The sequence below is a fragment of the Neophocaena asiaeorientalis genome, unplaced genomic scaffold (genome assembly GCF_003031525.2).
Source record: "Neophocaena asiaeorientalis asiaeorientalis breed wild unplaced genomic scaffold, Neophocaena_asiaeorientalis_V1.1 scaffold505, whole genome shotgun sequence".
In the NCBI taxonomy this organism is placed as follows: domain Eukaryota; kingdom Metazoa; phylum Chordata; class Mammalia; order Artiodactyla; family Phocoenidae; genus Neophocaena; species Neophocaena asiaeorientalis.
In genome coordinates, this window is record NW_020174704.1 from 1,620,752 (window position 1) to 1,641,466 (window position 20,715).

General features: G+C 37.0%; 1 protein-coding gene across 6 annotated transcripts in view; it reads left to right on the plus strand.

Moving 5' to 3' along the window:
• FBXL4 (F-box and leucine rich repeat protein 4) overlaps nt 1–20,715 on the plus strand; it is a 65,145-nt gene that overhangs the window by 29,408 nt on the left and 15,022 nt on the right. For 5 of the 6 annotated variants that reach the window (XM_024759319.1, XM_024759322.1, XM_024759325.1 and 2 more), the window contains 2 exons: nt 3,169–3,413; nt 10,393–10,606. In XM_024759319.1, the coding sequence (XP_024615087.1) occupies nt 3,169–3,413; nt 10,393–10,606 (459 nt within the window). The remainder of the gene's footprint in view (nt 1–3,168; nt 3,414–10,392; nt 10,607–20,715) is intronic. The other variant, XM_024759323.1, reaches the window with a different exon arrangement.

A 20,715-nucleotide genomic window follows, 5' to 3' on the forward strand; every position in this document is an offset into this window, starting at 1 on the left:
GGTGGAAGGCTGCATTGACTTGGAGGTGCCTGTGATTCATCAAAGCCAACTTCTCTGATTGAGAAGTTGACAGTAGGCAGTTGCTATTTGAGTTTGAAACACAGGAGGAAGGTCTGAGTTTACATTTGTGTGAGTCTTCTCAGAAGAGGAGAGGGCTACCGTGGTAGATGAAACTGACCAGGAAAACTCGGAGGGTGTGAATAAAGGGCCAAGAATAGAATTCTGGGATTACTAACATCTAAGAGTCCAGGAGAGGAAGACAAGTCAGAAAAGGCACTTGGGACAAGGATGAGATTGTCTTAAAAACAACGATAGGAAGCTAAAGAGGTATAGAGAACAGAAAATGGGTGTGGTTGGCCACACCGCTGCAGAGAGCTCAGTGACAAGTGCCCACTGGTTTTGGTCATCGGGAGATCTCTGATAATCCTTTACCATTATCGGTTCAATGGAACTATGACCATAGGGTGAGAGATGAGAAAAACCTTACCATATCTGGTTAAGGCATCAAGGAGCGGGGGAGAAGCAGAGACAAAAAGTGTTTGCTCTCTGAGCATAAGCAGAAAAATATTTCTATTAAATATACACCAATCATGGGCAAGACTGTCCACCAGTAGTGAATAATACTTGGCATCCTAACACTCCACCCCTTCATGTCACACTCAATAAGGCATATCAAAATGAGGAAGAGTATGAAATTATTATAGATATTATTTGCTCTGATTTATCTTTTAAAAGGAGAAAAGACGAGTGGCAGAAGATGTAGCAGGGTGGGAAGGTTTCTGTTTGTGATGCAAGCTGGGAGAGATTTCAGTATGCTTTTATGCTGTAGGGAAGGAGCCAATAAAGAGTAAAAGCTTCCAGTACATGCAAGGGGTTTAATCAATACAACAAAATCACATAAACGAAACCAAGAAATAGAATCAGTCGTCCTGAAGGACATTAATTAGCCATGATGAAAGCAGTACAATGCATAAAGAGTTGATGCTGCAAAACACTGAATGATCTCACAGTGAGTAAAAAGAGAAACTCTTTTTTTAAAAGTTGCCCAAATTATATAATCCAAGTTATTTAAAGGAAAAAAAAAAACCCACATTTAAATATGTCAAGTGACATAATGTTTCCTTCGTTGAAAATAATTGTATTATGAGTAGAGTGGGTTTTGAGGGCAGATCAGCTGTGTTTTGAGACATACAACATCCTACAGACAACATCTTACTTTCACCGTGGTGTCAAATGGTACTTTAGGCTAGGATACCCCCATCTAAAAACATCTTTTGACAGACACTAGATACTAGATGAGTAATAATTAATAGGTATTATCTTGTGGGCCTGAAGCCTGTTATCTTTTGCTTAATCACAATCCAAAAGTGCTTTTTCACATGCCAATGTCATGTTCTCAATAACTTCATTATTCTTTTTCTACTTGGATATTTGCTTAAAATATAATATTAAGGATCAGAAAATGTTTTCACACAATATACATCTTTTAATATTGGTGACTTTGGAATGATGCCAGCAATTGCTGGGAGTTATTTAAATTATAAATCATCTGGAAAAAAGTAAATTATTTATCCTCTGATACATGGATATATTTAACTTTTAATGCCTCTTTGCACTAACTGCTTAAAAATTTTACTGAAATAGCTTTTAATATTGTAGTTAAAACAACAAATTTTAAATTCATTCTACAACTATTTAAGGTCCTACGGTTGCCAAGCCCAGATGGCTCATAGGTTCTTTCAGACATTTAAGAAGTGATCAAACCCTGTATTATTTAAACTCTTTCAAGGCATAAAGAAAAAGGAAAGTTTTTAACTTCTTAGTGAAGCTGTTATAATACTCTAGCACATAAAAATAAAATTACAGACCAATTTTACTTCTGCAAACAAAATATAGTGAATAGAATTATTTTAAAATATAATACAGGGGCTTCCCTGGTGGCGCAGTGGTTGAGAGTCCGCCTGCCGATGCAGGGGACACGGGTTCATGCCCCGGTCCGGGAGGATCCCACATGCCGCGGAAAGGCTGGGCCCGTGAGCCATGGCCTGTGAGCCATGGCCGCTGAGCCTGCGCGTCCGGAGCCTGTGCTCCGCAACGGGAGAGGCCACAACAGTGAGAGGCCCATGTACCGCAAAAAAAAAGAAACTCAACCTTCTCTCTCATCTAAAGATTTTTTTACCATTTAGCAAATATTTGATATTTTTTCTTAGTATTTCTTGGTTCAGAATAGACTATTTAGCAGTGATTCTTTGAAAATTAGTTTAGGAGCCCCCGACTGTTCACCATGAAGAAAAAACAAATCTTGAACTAGTTCAAAGAAACTGTTTTAATTAGAGATAAAAATCTTTTTGGTTCCTCCTCCTTAATACTTTTTTGTATCTGTTAGCTACTCCCTAGTCACTGCCAGTTGCCTTAAGCAGGCCCCTGATTCCTCTTCCTTGGAATCTACAGTAGCCGCCAGGCGGGTTTCCCTGCCTGCCTCCGGTAGTGCCCCCTGCAATGATCTTTCTAAACCATAAATATGACTCTGTCACTCTGCAGTTACATAAATCCCTTCAAGACTCCTCATTGCTTTCAGAGTAAATCCAGGCTCCTCGGTGAGGCTCTCTGTGATCCAGTCCTTACCACTAACTAATCTTTCCTCTCCCCAGTTTTGCCTCTCACTCTTTAAAGCTGAGCCTTGCTGGTCCAAGTCCGCTTTCACTGAGGTTAGGCCTGTGTCTTGTGTCAGGCTCTAGTAGCAGCCTATGCGTCTATCCAAGCTATTAAAACATATCATCGTACTTACCAGTCCCCACTGGACTCTGGAAACCCTGAAAGTGGGAGCTCTTCTCACCAGTGTTTGACGTGTAGTCGATGTTTAGTAAATGTTAAGTATGTGAAAAATTGTATTATTCAATAGATTACCAAAATATATCTTTGCACTGTAAAAAAAAAAATAGTCGACATGAATTGAATATACTTTGAATGCTCTTGAAATGTAATATATATTGCCTTATGTATGTATGGTTACTACTGATTTGGATAATTCTGTTGAGTTATTTAGTATGTGAAAGTATTGTTATAAAATGTATGATACTATTGTTCTTTATTAGATCATATCATATGCTTCAAAAAGTGATATTGTTTTTTCAGTCTGGGTGATCTTGGTTTCTCTGTTTTATGTAGCTCATTCAACTGATTCTGAATCATCTGACACTACCAGACCTGTGTAGATTAGCACAGACTTGCAAACTACTGAACCAGCATTGCTGTGATCCTCTGCAGTACATCCACCTCAATCTGCAACCATACTGGGCAAAACTAAATGACACCTCTCTGGAATTTCTGCAGCCTCGCTGTACTCTCGTCCAGTGGCTTAATTTATCTTGGACTGGCAATAGGGGCTTCATCTCTGTTTCAGGATTTAGCAGGTCAGTGCCAAGCCTTGTTGAGGTTATTTAAATCAGCAGGCTATACTTACTATGTGGTAGTTTCGATAATAAAAGTTTGAAATTATATATCGCGTACTTTAGATCATGTTCAGAGTGCTTCTGCTTACAAAAGTGGATGAGTTAGTTTCACCATCCTCTTCAGCTAGACTTCACAAGATGGAGGGAAATTATGCCCTTTACCTCATATTTTTTAAATCCCAAGGAACTTTCAACAGAGCTCCTTTTTTTCTTTCTCATATTTTCAGCACAGATGATTAACACATTCTAAAAACTATTTCCAAATCAAAATCTACCTCCCTAATGTGATTTGTCAGAAATGGAAAACAATTTATTATAGAACATTTTTAATTAAATCTTAATTACATGTGCAATACATCACCCAAATTTAGAAGCTCATTTAAACTAATTATGTTGAAAATGCAATTGCATGTTAAATAGGCGACCACACTTGCAGACCTGCCCAGGTGTTTCTGCTCCTTTCTATTTAAGCATTTAGTTTCCTTACTATTAAATGTCACCTGTTAAACATTTGAAAGCTTGCACGAGTACATATTCATTTAGTAATGCCATAGTCATTTTTCTTGTGAAACAAACAGGTGTTTTTCTCCTAACCTTGATGGTTATTCTCATTGTATGTTACAGTATAATCCGTTTCATTAAGTTAAACAATGAAGAAGTAGACACTTTGGGGAAATTACCTGTTTGTTTGTTTGTTTTTTGCGGTACGCGGGCCTCTCACTGTTGTGGCCTCTCCCGTTGCGGAGCACAGGCTCCGGATGCGCAGGCTCAGCGGCCAAGGCTCACGGGCCTAGCCGCTCCGTGGCATGTGGGATCTTCCCAGACCGGGGCACGAACCCATGTTCCCTCCATCGGCAGGTGGACTCTCAACCACTGTGCCACCAGGGAAGCCCTACCTGTTATTTTTGATTAACGAATAATCTCCTATCCTGTTTTTAGAAGTTAGAATGAACTACAGCCCTCCCTACACATATCCCCAGTGGATACATTCCTGAACAGTGGTTTATGAATTAGAAATCTGTATTTTGAGCTTTGTTCCCCTTGACTTAAAGTATAAAAATAAAGATGCAGTTCCAGAAATAAATATTTGATACCATTAGATTCAGATGAAGTCATGTTTGACATAGCACCAATGTGTTCAAAATGCTAATATTGATAGTTTATGCATCAAAGTAAAAAATAAACACAAGCAGTAATGGCTTATAGCACATGTTGAAACCATGGATGCACTGAGTTTCTTTCTTTTCTGCCAGAAATAGAGCCAGGGGAAGGGGTTCTTAGATAAAACAGGATGGGATTGTGGGTCAGAGTCTAAAGATTTTACAACAGGCTATGTATACAAAATTCTTTTTTATTATGTAAATTTGCTTAAAAGGGGATATATATATATTATATATATATATAGTAGAAAATTAGGCATTTCTTTTTGGCAGTGTGATTTTGGTAAATTTTCCTAGAATCCACATTTTGAAAATTGCTGGATCTTTGACAGCTCTCCAGTGGAACACAAGCTTAGTCCTTTCTACTTCCTTTTGCTGCAGACACACACACTTCATTGGCTAATTTTCCTCGCTATTAATGGGACCAAGAAGAACTGAAGCTAATGATGACTGTGGGTATTGAGAGCATGCACTATAGATCATAAACCAAGACTAACTGACTCTGAGAGCAGATAGAACCATTGGTATCAGTAAGCATTATTTTACGTTATAAGGACTTTTGGGTGTTTTAATCCCTCATAGCTCTTTTTTCAATGTTTCCCACCATTAGGAACTAACTTTGTTTTCACTCTTGGTGTGTAAGGCATTATGGTGAGTGTCGTGGGCCATGTAAAGAGATAGATAAATAGTTCCTGCTACAGAAAAGATAAAGATATAAGAATAAACATTTAAACATATCCTTCCTATATTTTATAAATAAAATAACAGGGAGGCAACTAATGAGTTAAAGAAAATATTGGTAATGAATGGCTGAAGTCCAGCTTCTTTGGCAAGATGTTGCATATAACCATGGTATAATGAATAAAATGTAGAGATAGTATTAAATCAGTTTTTAAAAACTTTATGTAGCTTCTTCGGGTGCATGAGCAGAAACATAAGTTGTGAGAAGAAAATTTCGCAATGCTATTGTTGACATTTTAGACACGTGATGGATAAAGATCTTCTTTTATGAGCTTAAAGCTCCAATCTACTTTCTAACCAGCAATTTCTCTTCCATTTTCAATTCAGCCATTTAGTTGCCATGGGGCTGTTTAAATAATCACAAAAGTACATACATTAATTTAAGTTTTCCATATTTCACAGGAATATTTCAGCCAGTAAAACCATAAATAAATCTTGATAGCATTTCTTTAAGTATAGTCATTGTTCTCATTAAGAAAATAAAAAGGTTAAATAACAGGGAGAGAGACTCTTTTTTGGGTGGGAGATACTGGAGTTTTGCCTACTGATTGCTGTTGGCCCCCTTGACCTGACTGCTGAATTGATAGTCATTATGGCTTATAGGCAGCATTCCCAGAATAAACAATAAATATTCATGGCTTGATTATTAATGAATAATCTATGAGTAAGTATGGTCTATTTATGCTCATTACTGTGAAGAAGACTTACTTGTAATACTTTAAAGAGAAAAAGTACATTTTTAAAATAGAGACCAATGATGATGAGCTTGCTTTTTTTTTTTTTTTTTAAAGAAGATTTTGTGGGTAGGGGTTTATTAATTAATTAATTTATTTTTGACTGTGTTGGGTCTTCGTTTCTGTGCGAGGGCTTTCTCTAGTTGTGGCAAGCGGGGGCCACTCTTCATCGCGGTTCGTGGGCCTCTCACTATCGCGGCCTCTCTCGTTGCGGAGCACAATTTCCAGACGCACAGGCTCAGTAGTTGTGGCTCACGGGCCTAGTTGCTCCGTGGCATATGGGATTCTCCCAGACCAGGGCTCGAACCTGTGTCCGCTGCATTAGCAGGCAGATTCTCAACCACTGCGCCACCAGGGAAGCCCGAGCTTGCTTTTTGAGTAAGTCTTTGGGAAAAGTTTGATATAGTTTATTTTTGTTACCTAAAAACCTTATCTTCACAAGCTGGAATTGTTTCACTGGATTTTAAAGAACTTAGGAATTTATTTTATTCAAAATAACAGGGAAATTGGAATAATAAGAACTTAAAACTTTTAATCAGTTATTAAAATCCTATCTACAGATTTGTGATTTGTAACTTCAAGTACTGCTCATTTATATCATTACTCATTAAAATCACATCTACTGTAATTCCACTTTTCTCTTATAAGACACTTCCCTAAAGTCTTGGATATGCCTTTGCCTCCCTGCCTGTTGGTGCTCTGAGGCTTAATCATATCATTCTGATGTTCAAAAAGTCTTAGGTTCTATTTATTTTTCCTCTATCGTTTTTCTTCAGGTAGTTGCTCAAAATAATCACCTTGAGCTCCACCTCAGTTATGTAGAGATTTCTATCCCTCACCCTTCTACTTGTTCCCTTCAGAAAACATTATTGGATGCTTTCTAGATTTAAGAACTTGATGTTTTGACACAGAGCTACAGTTTTATGGAATAGAGAGCTTTTTGCTTATTCATATATTTGTTTATACAGTTGCCTGCCTGTGTTTTACACTGTTGTCTCTTTTAGATGGTCAATTCCTAGAGATTAAAGACAATTTAAGACTTTCTTTTCCACTTCCTTCTACCATTGCTAGATAGTACCGTACACAGTTAAGCAAGAAGTTTTGTTTTTAATGACTTTATTTTGGATCGGCTATAGTAAATAATGCTCCAGCTATTTGGGATTAAAATTATCTTAAATATACTGTCTTATAAAACTCAAGTGAGGGTCAGCTAACAAAACATGAGATTAGCAATCAGAAGCCGTGGATATTTATACCTAATTCTCCCCTTTACCTTGATACTTCAGGCAGCTTGTAAGATTTAGTGCCTTTTATGTTGTGATGAATAAACTCAGATTAAATCATTCATTCATGTGATGTTAATTATTTTAGGGTGCAAGTTACCATTTAGTAAATTACTTTTTATGTACTTATATTAATCTGGACAAATGAATTCACCTCATAAAGATAAGCAACTTATTTCTCTCTCCAGAGACTCCATTTCTCGTAGTAAGAGACCTCGTTTGGGATTGTTTATCTGAACTTAGGTCTTCTCTTAATATCCTCAATATCAAGAAATACTTGATGAGAATTCATAACATGGTATGAACAGGCTGCAGGAAGTAGACAAGCTATAATTCTCCTTTCAAATGACCGGTATCACAATTGAGATGAATAAATAGATGACCAAGACAAAAACATGTATGTAATTATGCGTTAAAATAAAACTTTATGAGGAGCATTAAGGAAAGAAACAAGAGTTGTGTTCAGCTAATTAATTGATTCTGCTGCTAATTCTGCCTTCTTGGAATGGAAATATTATGAAAAAGTAGGTAGTGTAGATCTTGTAAGTTTAGGAAGAGAGACTATGGGGATATTGACCAAATAATCTCAGTAAAAATATGCAATATATAAAAAAGAAGAGAGAGAGTCATAAAGGTAGATAAGCATGATCATTATCTTTATTGTGCTTCCAAATTTTTTCATTCATTCAATCAATTTGGGATGTTTTCTAATCTATTAACAGTTCTGGTGATTTACTTTCTATCTTTAGAAGGGAAAAGTTCATTAATGAGAGCAAAGAGAAAAGAAATGCCAAAGTATTCCAAGTCCAATACCAAAAAGAATTGTAGAACAAAGTGCTTTGCCAAATAATGAAGACCTTCTAGGAGTATCAAATCAAAATAGGATACTCCAGATCTCTGACACCCTACATTCATTTCTAGATTGCTAGCTTATAAATAGTGAAGAACTAGCCATAACTACGATGTATACTCAGAGTAAGGTAAAAATGTTAATTTTGTCATATTTCTTAGGAGTTTGACCCTCTTAAGGGAAAAATTCTCTGAGTCCATAAAACTTAGTTTGTTCCAGAGTAGAGGAAATTGAAATTCTTCAAATGAATTTTCACCATTGGAAGATTTATTCAACAGAGTCATCCAGTGCTTTTTACATGCCTGAGATCATGCTAAGTACTGGGTACACCAAGAATCTGTTTCAATTGCCGAAGGATTTGAGGCACCTTATAAAACTCAATGTAAACAAATCAGTATGTAAGGAAACTGGTTAACAGAAAAATAAATTATGGTTGAGAAATAGGTGAGCCTGAGTTCAGTTCAGTATGAAGAAGGTATGTCATAATGTAGTACACACTGCCTCCCTTTGAAATAGATCCTGAGTCTGAATATTGAGCACAACATTCAGTGCCACCACTGGATCCAGTGCACCATCCTCTCTTCCCTGAATATGGTCGTGGTGTCCTGAGGGTCCCCCTGTTTTTACCCCTGTTCTCCTTCAGTCTGTTCTCCACACAGAAACCGGAGTGACCCTGTCAAAATACAAGCAGGTTGTGCCACACCTCTGCTCAGCACCCTCTTATGATTGAGGATCCCACCTCCCTCAAAATAAAAGCCAGAGTCTTTATAGGACACACACTCTGAACTGCCCTTACCTCTCTGATCTGCTCCCCATCTCCCTCTCACTTTGAGCCTCCTGACAGTTCCGTACTCTAGGCGTTGTCTGAGCTGTCCTGCCTCAGAGCTGTTGCGCTTGCCCCTCCCTTTGCCTGGAGTGCTGCTTCTCCAGGGAACTGCTTTGCTCACCCCCTCACTTCCTTTGGGTCTTGATTCACCTTCTCAATGAGGCTTCCCTTACCACCCTGTCTACCCTTGACACTTCCTGTTGTCCTTCTCTGCTTTTATTTTCTCATTGGCACTTTTCACTCTCTAATATACTATTAATTTTACTCATGTAATTGATTTGTTTATGATCTACCTCTCCTACCAAAATGTAAGTAAGCCCCATGAGAGCAGGAACTTTGCTTTGCCCACTGCCAACTTCCAAGTGCCTAGAGAATGCCTGGGTCATAGTTGGAGCTCAATAAATATTTGTTGAGTGAATGAATTAAGGTGCTTGATGCAAACTGGCAATTTAGCTACTATAATACAAAGGACGCAGCAGTGAGACAGGTCAGAGGAATGTAAGGAGGGAATAGCGAGAGGACTATCTGAGAATTTGAAGGAAGGTGAGGGCGGTTGTGTGAAATGCCACAATAAATCAGGTAATACGAGGACTGGAAAGAAAGGCCGTTTAATTTAGCATTTAAAAGGAAAGGATGAATTTAGGGAGAGCAGAACATACGCTGCAATGGATTAAGAATAAAGGGATGTTCTTGGATGTTTGGGTGTAAATAAGATGTGTGGGCTACTGAGTTATTTGCAACATTTAAAATAAATTTGTAGCAATTAAAGTTTTTCATTGTTGTTTGAATGTGTGTTGGCCAAGATTTCACTTTTATTTTAACGTTCGTGGGGTACTTTGGTCTTTGCAAACTGCTTTCACATTATTGTGGGATGTTTAAAACCACAGTGTGGTGAATGCTGTTAACATTATTTCTAGTCTGCCTTCCACATCTGAGGAAATGCTGAGACTTGGGTAAATGCCTTTTCCAAGGTCACATGCTAGAAAATGGTGGAACAGGGCAAAATATCCATCTTTTGACTTAGAAGTCCAGTGCTTTACTTGCTTTCCTTTCATAAGTGATTGATTTAGTCAGTTTTATTTTGCATGTGTTATTGTAAGCTAATAATTAAATCATATAGAAAAAAGATGCGGCATAAATAAAATAACAGTATGTGACTGATGCGACACTGAGATGGGCAAGAAGATGTCAAGAGACCTGGACGGGGATGAGTGGTGCGTTTGTTTAAGGGATAAACAGGCGCACCGCTTGTTGATAAAGTTTCAGGGGTATGAATATATAGTACCTGATGTGTAAAAGATATAAAATATCTTTTACGAAATTCACACGGAACATTGTTTTCACAGGTTTCTGAAGGTCTGTGGATCTGAATTAGTGCGTCTTGAATTATCTTGCAGCCACTTCCTTAATGAAACTTGCTTGGAGATTATTTCTGAGATGTGTCTAAATCTACAGGACTTAAATCTCTCATCCTGTGATAAACTACCGCCTCAAGCTTTCAACCACATTGCCAAATTATGTGGCCTTAAACGACTCGTTCTCTATCGAACAAAAGTAGAGGTAAGACTTACACCTCTGCTAGTGTTAATAGCCAACCGAATATTTAGTTACCTGTAATTGCTCATAATAATGTGATTTCTGATTTTCAAATAGTTTAAGTATATGATGCAACCTGACTATTCTAAAATCATTAGAGCTGGCTGATTCAGTCATTTCAGAATTAGTCTATTGTGTTGTGGGTTTTTCTCGTTTTAAGAAAACGTTGTCCTCTGTGCTCTTAGAATTTTTGTAATGCTGTTCATGTTTGTAGGTAAAGAAGCAAGCAATGGGCTGAGGTGAGCCGAAATGCTGGCAGGGAATGAATTAGAGAAAGAGGTGGGAGGAAAGTATGTAGGAGAACATTTGCTTGGAGTGGGAGGAAGCAAAGTGGAGTTTATTCAGGACCAGACTTTGGAGTTAAAATCCCTAATACATAGTTTAGGAGTTTATCCAGGACCAGACTTTGGAGTTAAAATCCCTAATACATAGTTTAGGAGTTTATCCAGGACCAGACTTTGGAGTTAAAATCCCTAATACATAGTTTAGGAGTCTCATTAAAGAAAACTATTTATTGATCTGCTTGCTTTTTTTCACATAGCTCTAGGACATCTTACCAGGTCATTACATATACTACCACCTGACTGTTTTCATTTTATTTTTTTATTGGAGTATAATTGCTTTACAATGTTGTGTTAGTTTCTACTGTAGAACAGAGTGGATCAGCTATATGTATACATATTACATTTTACCATAATCTACTCAACTGTTCCGCAAATGGTCAACATGTAGGTTTTTCCAGCTGTTTTTCTTTTGCAAACCACCTAACGATAACATTATTTTGCACAGAGTTTTATATGTACCGGTTACTATTGCTATTGGATAGAGTTCTGTAAGTGGTATATCTGGTCACAGTATGTGCCTGAGCCCCTGTGATAAACATCCACTTACTGCCATATACTTGTTTCCTCTACTCCAGTAATGTTGGCCTTCTTTCTATTCCTTGAACATTCTGATCCAGTCCCAGCTTTTTCTCCTCTGCCTGTCTGGAATATCCTTCCAGCTCATTATATGGCTGGCCTCTTCTCAACTCAATGTCCAACTTAAATGTTTTTTTTTCAGAGATGGCTTCTTAGACATTGATAAAAGGTAACCCTCCCCCGCTTCTAGTTTGCTTCTGTCATATCACCCACAGTGTATTTTCTTTTTAGCAACTTTATCACTATGAGATTATCTTATTGGTTTTCCTACTATCACCTGTCTCCTCACATTGGGATATAAGTTTCATGAAAGTAGGACCCTTGTCTGTCTTTTTCATTGCCGTGTTCCTGGTATCTAGTATCATACTTGGTAAAGATTGGCCATTCAGTAAAGATTTAAATGAATGCGTAAGATAGCCAAATTACTTTTCCAAAATGGTGTACTCCACTCTAGTGACCCCTTGCCTGTCTTGAATGTTGCCTTGGCCAAGTATTCAATCTCTCTGTTTCCTCATATCTAAAGTGGAGATAATAAAAATACAGATCTCATAGGGTCATTGTGAGAATTAATTACATGTAATGTACTTAGAGGGTGCTGAACACATAGTAAACTCTCAATAAATATTAGCTACTAATAACAGTAGTAAGACTACGGCAGTTTTGTAGTATGTTTTACTATGTGTTAGGAAAGTCTCCTCTCTATTCTTTTTAAACTTAAAAAAAAATCCTTGTGTATTATTCTTTCAGATATATCTTTCAGCAAGGATTTTATTAGCAGTGCCTTTATTATATTTCATTTGGCTCTTTAATAAGGCTTCCTATCTGTTCATATAGGTCTTGTTTTACATCCAAGAACATGTTATAGTTTTATTCACTTAGGTTTTATATCTTTCTGGTTAAATTTAACCCTTCTATTTTTTAGTCTCAGATACTATTTTATTTAATTTTAATTGGTTATTGTTAATATAAAGAAAAATTGGGCTTTTGTATATTTATCTTGTATCTGCTCACCTTACTGAATGCTTATAATTGTTCTAATAACTTATGTCTTGGTTTTTCTAATGATACAGTTATATAATCTGGAAATTAATATACTTTTTCTCTCTGTTCCAATATTTAAAGTGTTGCTACGTTAAGTAGAACTTCATAAATAATGTAGAATAATAGAGTCACAATAGGTATACCAGTTGTATTTCTAATATAGAGGGAATGTTTTTTTCTGTTTTTAATATTTATGTAACAAATATTTGCATGCCTGTTACGTGCCAGGCACTGCTCTAGGCACTAGAACTTCATTAGTGAACTAAATAGAAATTCCTCATGTAGCTTACTAATTTTATATATTGTTTGATGTTTCTTTCTGATAAGTAGTCTTTATCATTCTCATTTGATTAAGAATATTTTTATCAAAAATGTATATTGTATTTAAAAATTTTAAAGCCTCCATTACCACACTGATCTTTTTTCTTCTTTTATTTATTAATATAATGTCATGTTGAACAATCCTTACATTCCTGCGGTAATTCCTACATTTTTTTTAAACATCTTTATTGCAGTATAATTGTCCTACATGTTTTTTTGTTTGTTTGTTTTTTTGCGGTACGCAGGCCTCTCACTATTGTGGCCTCTCCCGTTGCGGAGCACAGGCTCCAGACGCGCAGGCTCAGCGGCCATGGCTCACGGACCCAGCCGCTCCGCGGCATGTGGGACCTTCCCGGACCGGGGCACGAACCCGTGTTCCCTGCAGCGGCAGGCGGACTCTAAACCACTGCGCCAAGAGGGAAGCCCTGTCCTACATGTTTTAACTTAATACGTAGCTGGGTTATTTTCCTAATGTTTTGGAGCCAAGCTTTATCACTTAGAATCCAATACTTTGGATTCTAGCTTTATCACTTACGAATTATGTTACCTTGAGAAAGTTTCTTGACCCCTTGTGCTTCAGTAAAGTGGAGATGATGATAGTATGCCTTTCAAAGAGTTGTTATGAGGATTAACTGATTTAGTATATATAAAGTGTCTACAACAGTACCTGGTTCATTGTAAATATTCTTTAAGAGTTAAGACTTATCAATAGTTTTTACACCTGCTTTCTTCAATGAAATTGAGCTGTGTTTTTCCTTTTCATGCCATTTTATCAGGTTTGGAGCTGAGATTATGACACCTTAGCAAAATGATTTGTGACATTGACATCTTTTTCTTTGATCTGGAATAACTTTAACAAATGAGAATTATCTGTTAGATAGAATTTATCTATAAAACCATCTGGGTGTGTAGCTTTTTTTATTGGTAGATCAGAGTAGATATCTTTAGCTTGATGTAGTTATTAAACTAATCTGTGGAAGTCTGAATATAGTATTCCTGGTTTGGGGCAACATTTTTACCTAGAGTTTAACTGGTGACCTGCTTTGTTGGAAAGAAGACTTTGATTCTAGTTCTGGCCCTACCAGTGACAAACTTAGCTCACATAGTCTCTCAAATTCCAAGATTCTTTCTTTGTAAAATGAGAGGACTGTTGTCCCTGAATGCCAGTTTAAAGATAGTGTTAGCCCATGTTTTCACTGGTCTGTGGTGAAATGACTCGTCATTTATGTGGGTGTAAAATTGTCAGCTATCTTTTCTTGGGTAGACCTATCTATTCTGAAATTATGCCACACCTGCTTTTTACTGGTGTATTTACTGTTTTATATTGCTCTGTGTGTCTGATATCCTCTGAGCAAGATGATGCCTCATTTTAAAATATTCTGATTAAATTTAACTTTAAGAAGAAATGTAGCATAGTTCATTAATAAGTGAACCTTCAGGAAGAAAAATCGGGTAAAAACCAAGAAATTATATCAACTTGCTAGGCATCTTACATCTGTGATGATTTGTAAAAATGTATTCCATGTGATGCTTTTGAAATGTCATAAATTAGCATGATCTAAGTGTCAGGGAATCATTACATAGTCCACAGTTTTCTTCCATTTACCCCAAGAAACTGATAGAATATGACTACATATTTTTTTAAAAGTGTGATTTATAGGAATTGAGAAGATTTCATCTCGAGTGGAGACCTATACATATGCATCCAAGTCTAAATAGCATCAGCTCAGCTTCCCTCAGTTACTTAAACATAGATGTGAAGTCACTGTATGACTGCATTAAGTAAAATTTGGTTTGTACCATATGTTACTACCTGTTAAAGTTTGTTTTTATTAGTCTATCTGCTAAAATACCATAAAATCATTTATAAACTTACCCTACACAATTTTTCTGACATTTAGTACGTAGAAAAAATTATAAAATTGATTTTCATTGATCTACAGTTAACTTACAATAAAATAAAAAATAGTGTCATCTTAGTGATATAAATGGCAAAATTCAAAATTAAGAAAAACCTACCCAGGCAGTGTTTACTTTTACAGCTTCCCAGGTCTCTCTGCCTATACTTTATTCACTTCTGTTATCTTGTCATTCTTGGGATCTGCATCAGACTCCCCCACGGGCACCAAGTAACTCAGAGGAATAAAGGGAAAAGACAACACAATCAGCTGGTCTCTTTTAAAACAAACAGAAGCCACAGCATAAGCACCTCCCTTGTCACTTAGGCAAAGCATTATGTCACCCCCTTTTCCCTTCCATATGTTCACTGCTTCAGCCCTGCACTCAATGATGTTGGTGGATGGGAGAAAACAGAGTGAGAAGACAAGATTTAGGGGATTGGCTTCTCTCTAAACCTTCCACGTAATCGCTGGCAGTACATTCAGATGTTATAAACTGTCTTGGAAAGAAGGAATAGCAGTTGACTTCAGATGCCTCTGATGGCTCTAAGGAAATATATGAGGAGAAAAAGAAGATATGAATTTGAACTTCCTGGGAGAGGTTTTTTCTTTTAAAGAATACATATTATCCAGTGCCACTTTTACCCTTGTTTTTCTAAACACTACATAATTATAAAATAAGAAAAAATAAGTATTTCAAAATATTGACTCTATTGTAGTGTATAATCTTCAGAGAGGTCAGATTTATGATGTAGTAGAGTTATATTTATGTGCCTATATATAATTTACATTAATAAATGTAATGTATTTATGCCATCTTATAAGATTGAAGCAAATCTGTGTGCATAGTGAATATAGCTTTAGAGGATATTGGAGACCTGGGTTTTAGTCCCAAAGTTTGGGAAAACTTACTGAATACGTTGTTTGCTGTCCTAGACATTCTGCATATTATTTAATCCTTTACACTAGTCTATTGAGAGTAGGTGTTACTCTTAAATCTTACAGATGATGAAATGAAGGTCCCAAAAGATTAATGTTTCCCAGTGGCACAGAGCAATAAGTTAGAGTCAGGATTTGAACCCAGATTTGGTGGCCTCAGAGTTACAGTGAAAATTGTAAGATATATAAGAGCATAGGATAGTAGTTATTCTAATAGCTTGGCTGTCTATCTAAAATAGAGCTTTTCTCTTTACTGCTTAATCCTTTTCTAATCCATAATTGGTAAGGAAATATAACATTGTAAATAAGATACACAACATTTCGATCCAGTGTAAAATGCAAACTATTAAGTTATATTCTGTAAACATTTTCTAGTCTAAAATATCTACTATAGACAAATGGACTTTTGCCTTTTATTTTTATTATGAACAAACTTAGTTTGAAGTCTTAGTTCTGAATTTATAATAACAGTTAGTTATTCAAATTACATTTAGTATAATTTAAGTAATAGTTTGTAGAGTCCATAGTTAATGAACTACCTCAAGCACATGGTATATATATATAGGCCAACTCTCAATATTACACTATAGTGGGGAGCAGCATTGGAACATATAATTTCCCCAAATATTTTAGCATGTAAAGTGGTGCATTGTTGATGTCCAGGTAGTGTGTTCCTAAGTGGTTAGGTAGAGCCAGACATATTGCAGGTCTGGTTACTCAATAAGAATGAGAATGCAGAGAACAAAACTATAGTAGGGTCAGAATTGCCTTATATGCAGGTAGGTAGATCCTGGTGTGCTGATGTGGCACCTCCCTGAGCCAATGGCGAAACAGGCAGTGGGCCCAGGGCACTGGGCTTCTCTGTACCTGACATTTTACCAACAAGCCCTGCTGTGTTGACCACTGAGCCTCATGTGTAACCTTGTCAGACACTGGGGCTGTATCCCAGTGCATTTCATTTGTACTGCTTAATTGCTGCTTTGGTAGTCAACTGTGTGACAGCAACCTTAAAATAAGCCCCAAGTGTCATTGTCACCAATTTTTGAGCCCAGCCTTTTATGACCTGGCCTAGCTCGTTAAGATTTTTCTCCCCAGCTCCACTGCTTTGGCTAATACCATAGCTAGTACCCTACAGTGAGAGGAAGCAGCAATAGGATCTTGTTCAGACTTTAGGTATGGTTAAAACTGCTTAGCAGTGAGGTCTGGGTGTTGATTCAGACATTATTTGATAATTTAAAAGCTGGGAAGATATTTGTTATTTGGTCTGTATCAGAGATCAGTGTCAAAAACCTCAGTCCAAGAGAGTTCCAAGGTGATGGAGGAGTAAGAGGACGTGGAGTTCATCTCTCTCTATGGATGCATCAGGAGTACATCTACAGATGCAACAGTTCTCACAGAACACCAGCTACACACTAGCAGAAGACCTTGGACACTGGGAAAGACTGTAAAGATCCCTGTATAACTGGGTATGACAAAAGAAAGAAGGGAGAAGGAGGAGGAGAGGAAGCGGGACGGGACCTGCACCCCGGGGGGTGGAGGGGTGGGAAGCTGAAGCAGGGGAGAGATTCCCGCATCCGGGGAAGCCCCCTCACTGATGGAGAAATCGGCTGGGACAGAGGGAAGCATTTGAGGCTGTCGGAGGAGGGTGAAGCGACCAATCTGTGGCAGATGGGACAGAATGAAAAAACTCAGTCGTTCTCTTGGCTTTCCCACTTGAAAGATTTATGTGCTTGGGTAAGTCACTTATACTAAGCTAAAAGTTCATTTATCTGTTAAAAAAAAAAACTTACCCTATCACATAGGCTATTGAGAAGCCCAAATTAGGTCGTACATGTAAACAACAACACACTTTATAAATTAGATGGACTTGTGTAAATGTGAAAATGATAGTATAGGTTTACTCAGCATAGTCCTATGCAGTCATTCCCAACTTCGTGAAGTATTCTTTTAGGTCTTCCTAAATAGGAATATCTTTTCCATCATGTGCTAAGAGAGGTTTAGGCCGAATTACTGCTTTCACACTTATGATCTGTTTCTGGTAAAAGGGATGTTCATTCCTAACTTATAAACTCCCTGATGGGAGGGACCATGTTTGACTGTTTACTTTTTACAACCAGTACGTAGAACAGTGTCTGGTATTCACTATAGTGAATATGTCTAGTAGATATTCAGTAAACTTGTGTTGAATGAATGAGTGATAACTCTCGCTTGTCAATTCATTTTTTCTTTATTTGCTAAGTTAGTAAGCATAAGTTTGCCTTTCTACAGAATAACCACATCAACTAAGCAGAGGGGTGGGTGGATCTACAACTTGGAAAACTTGTAAGAAAATATTTGAACTGTATTTGTCCAGAATTTTTAGCTCTAAAAAATAGTGAAATATAGTTCTATTTGTTTGGTTAGTTTATTTCATGAGATCTTTTTCTTTCTTTAGGTATGTTTAGGATTGCGATGAAAAATCGCTTCATCAGAGAAATAGCAAATGTCTTCTTATAACATCAACCAAAAAAAGAACATCATTAAATAACCTCTTTTCAGAGTTAGGTGTATACATTTGTTGGATTTCAGCAGTTGCGGAGCTGTAAATGTATGCCTGGTGAAAAACAAGATAGTACTAGGTGATGGAGAGACAGAAACGACCCTCAAGCTGAGATTTAGACCCTGTTTATTGCGTGATCCCAGCATAACTAGTGAAATGAGTGGTTAATTGCAGTAATTTTCTTTCTACTGAATTTGGTAGATCTTTTAGAATTGTGTAGGCAAGACTTTTAGGCAATAGATGGGAACTTAGAACAAACAGGAAGGAGAACTTTAGTTGTACTTAGTTTCTTCTGCCATTCGTGACAAAGAAGTAATTATAGTAGAGTGAGGTATATAATGATTGGAAAGACTTTAAGCACCTTTAGTCCTTTTCATCTCTATTCACAAGATTCTTATTATTTATGATAAACGTTAACTGCAAGTACTTCTTTAGCCATACATGATGATGTATTCTCATGAGAGGAGGGTTATAGAAATTTAACTCATTAAATAGACTTTTAAATACTTAAAAGGAAAAAGCTTTTATTTTGAAATAATTCTAGGCTTACGAAAAGTGGCATAAAAAGTAGATTTTCCTCCTATATGCATATTTTTTTCCTGAACCATTTGAAAATAAGTAGAAGATATAATTCTCTTTTACCCCTGAAGGGACATATACGTGCAACCTATTCGTAAATACTTGTGCCATGGGCTGAATTGTGTCTCCCCAAAATTCATATGTTGAAGTCATAACCCCCAGTACCGCATAATGTGACTGTATTTGGAGATAGGGCCTTTAAAGAGGTAATTAAGTTAAATGAGGTCATTAGGATGCGGCCTAATCCAATATGAGCGGTGTCCTTATAAGAAGAGGAGATTAGGACACAGACACACACGGAGGGAAGACCATATGAAAACACCGGAAGGAGATGGCCAGTTTCAAGCCAAGAGGAGAGGCCTTAGAAGAAACTAACCCTGCTGACACCTTGATCTCAGACTTCTAGCCTTCAGAATTGTAAAAATTAATTTCTGTTGTTTAAGCTACCCAGTCTATGGTACTTTGTCATGGCAGTCCTAGCAAACTAATACAACTTACAAAGGATAGCATAAGGATAACTTTTTAACATATTGCATAAAAAGTGACTTCAAGAGAAGTCCTTTGCATTGTCTAAAACAATCTGGATTAGTGTTAGGAATTTGAGCCTATTTACCTTTTCTTTGTTTGGGAAAAAATATCTGAAGTTGGGGTTGAGATGGGGCATGATAGGTAGCTCAGTAAGAATGTCATTCTGTTGCTTAGCAAGAAAACCAAGAGTGTTTTTTTAAAAGTTGGAGTTATAAATGGAACACCTGCATCCAATTTTGATTGCCTCACTTCAAGAATGATAGAGCATAAATTGAAAGAATCTGAAGTAGTGCAAAAACTGATTATAGGTATTGTAGGGGACTAGTATATGACAGTAATCCATAAGTGTGGTTCAGCAACTGTTTACTTGTCCTGCTAGGCAGGGATGACAGTTTCATGGACCCCACTGCCTTCATCTTCATGAACTAGAAGACAAACAAAAGTAGCTGATCTTTACTTCTGTTGGATATCAACACTCTCCTCCTAGTTTCTTTTTTCTGTGCCAGTTTATTCAGCAGAGTGAATATATAAGTAAAAATGCATACCACCCTGTCTGTTAATGAAACCACCTGAGCTTTCCTACAAAAGATACATAAATGATTTGATTTAGTGCCACGAATTTGCTTTCTGACACATAGATAATGGTGTTCTCCTGACTGCGTTCTTATTTGATTTAGGGAACACATTCCTGTATATTGGTAAGTAGAAGCAGGGATGGTCTTTCTTTTAGTAAAGCAAGTGCATTTAACAGACTTAAGGAAAAGAGTGGCCTCTCACCAGGGCCACTGCTGATTATTAACTAAGATCGAACAATTGAAGCAGGAAGAACCTACTTTGGTCACCTAAATTGACTAATGCAGGCTGTCATTAGCTGTCACCTAAAAGGCAGTCCATTTCAGACAGATTTGTTTAGACAACATATAAAACAAAGATATTAATAATTACTTTGTTCTTAAACAGAATCAAGAATTAAGGTTTTAATAACTTTTACTATATTATATTCTAAAACTAACAAACTTTTAAAAGTCTTTATGTCTCCAGGCAAGAATATGTCTATACTTCTTTTCTATCCTGGATTGCTTTATAGAAGTGCCAGTGGGAAGTGCCAGGCTTTTTGGTGGGATTGAGTGTGTGTGACCTGCATGATGGGCTATGATTCAGTCACAGTTGAGAAGCTTCTTGGGGGTCAGATTCATTATCATCCACATTCATGACAGTAACCAGTATACCGGGTATAAGAAATCTACCTGGTAAGGACACATTCATTAGAGATAGCTGATTAACACATTCTCTCACTGTTGGCATGTC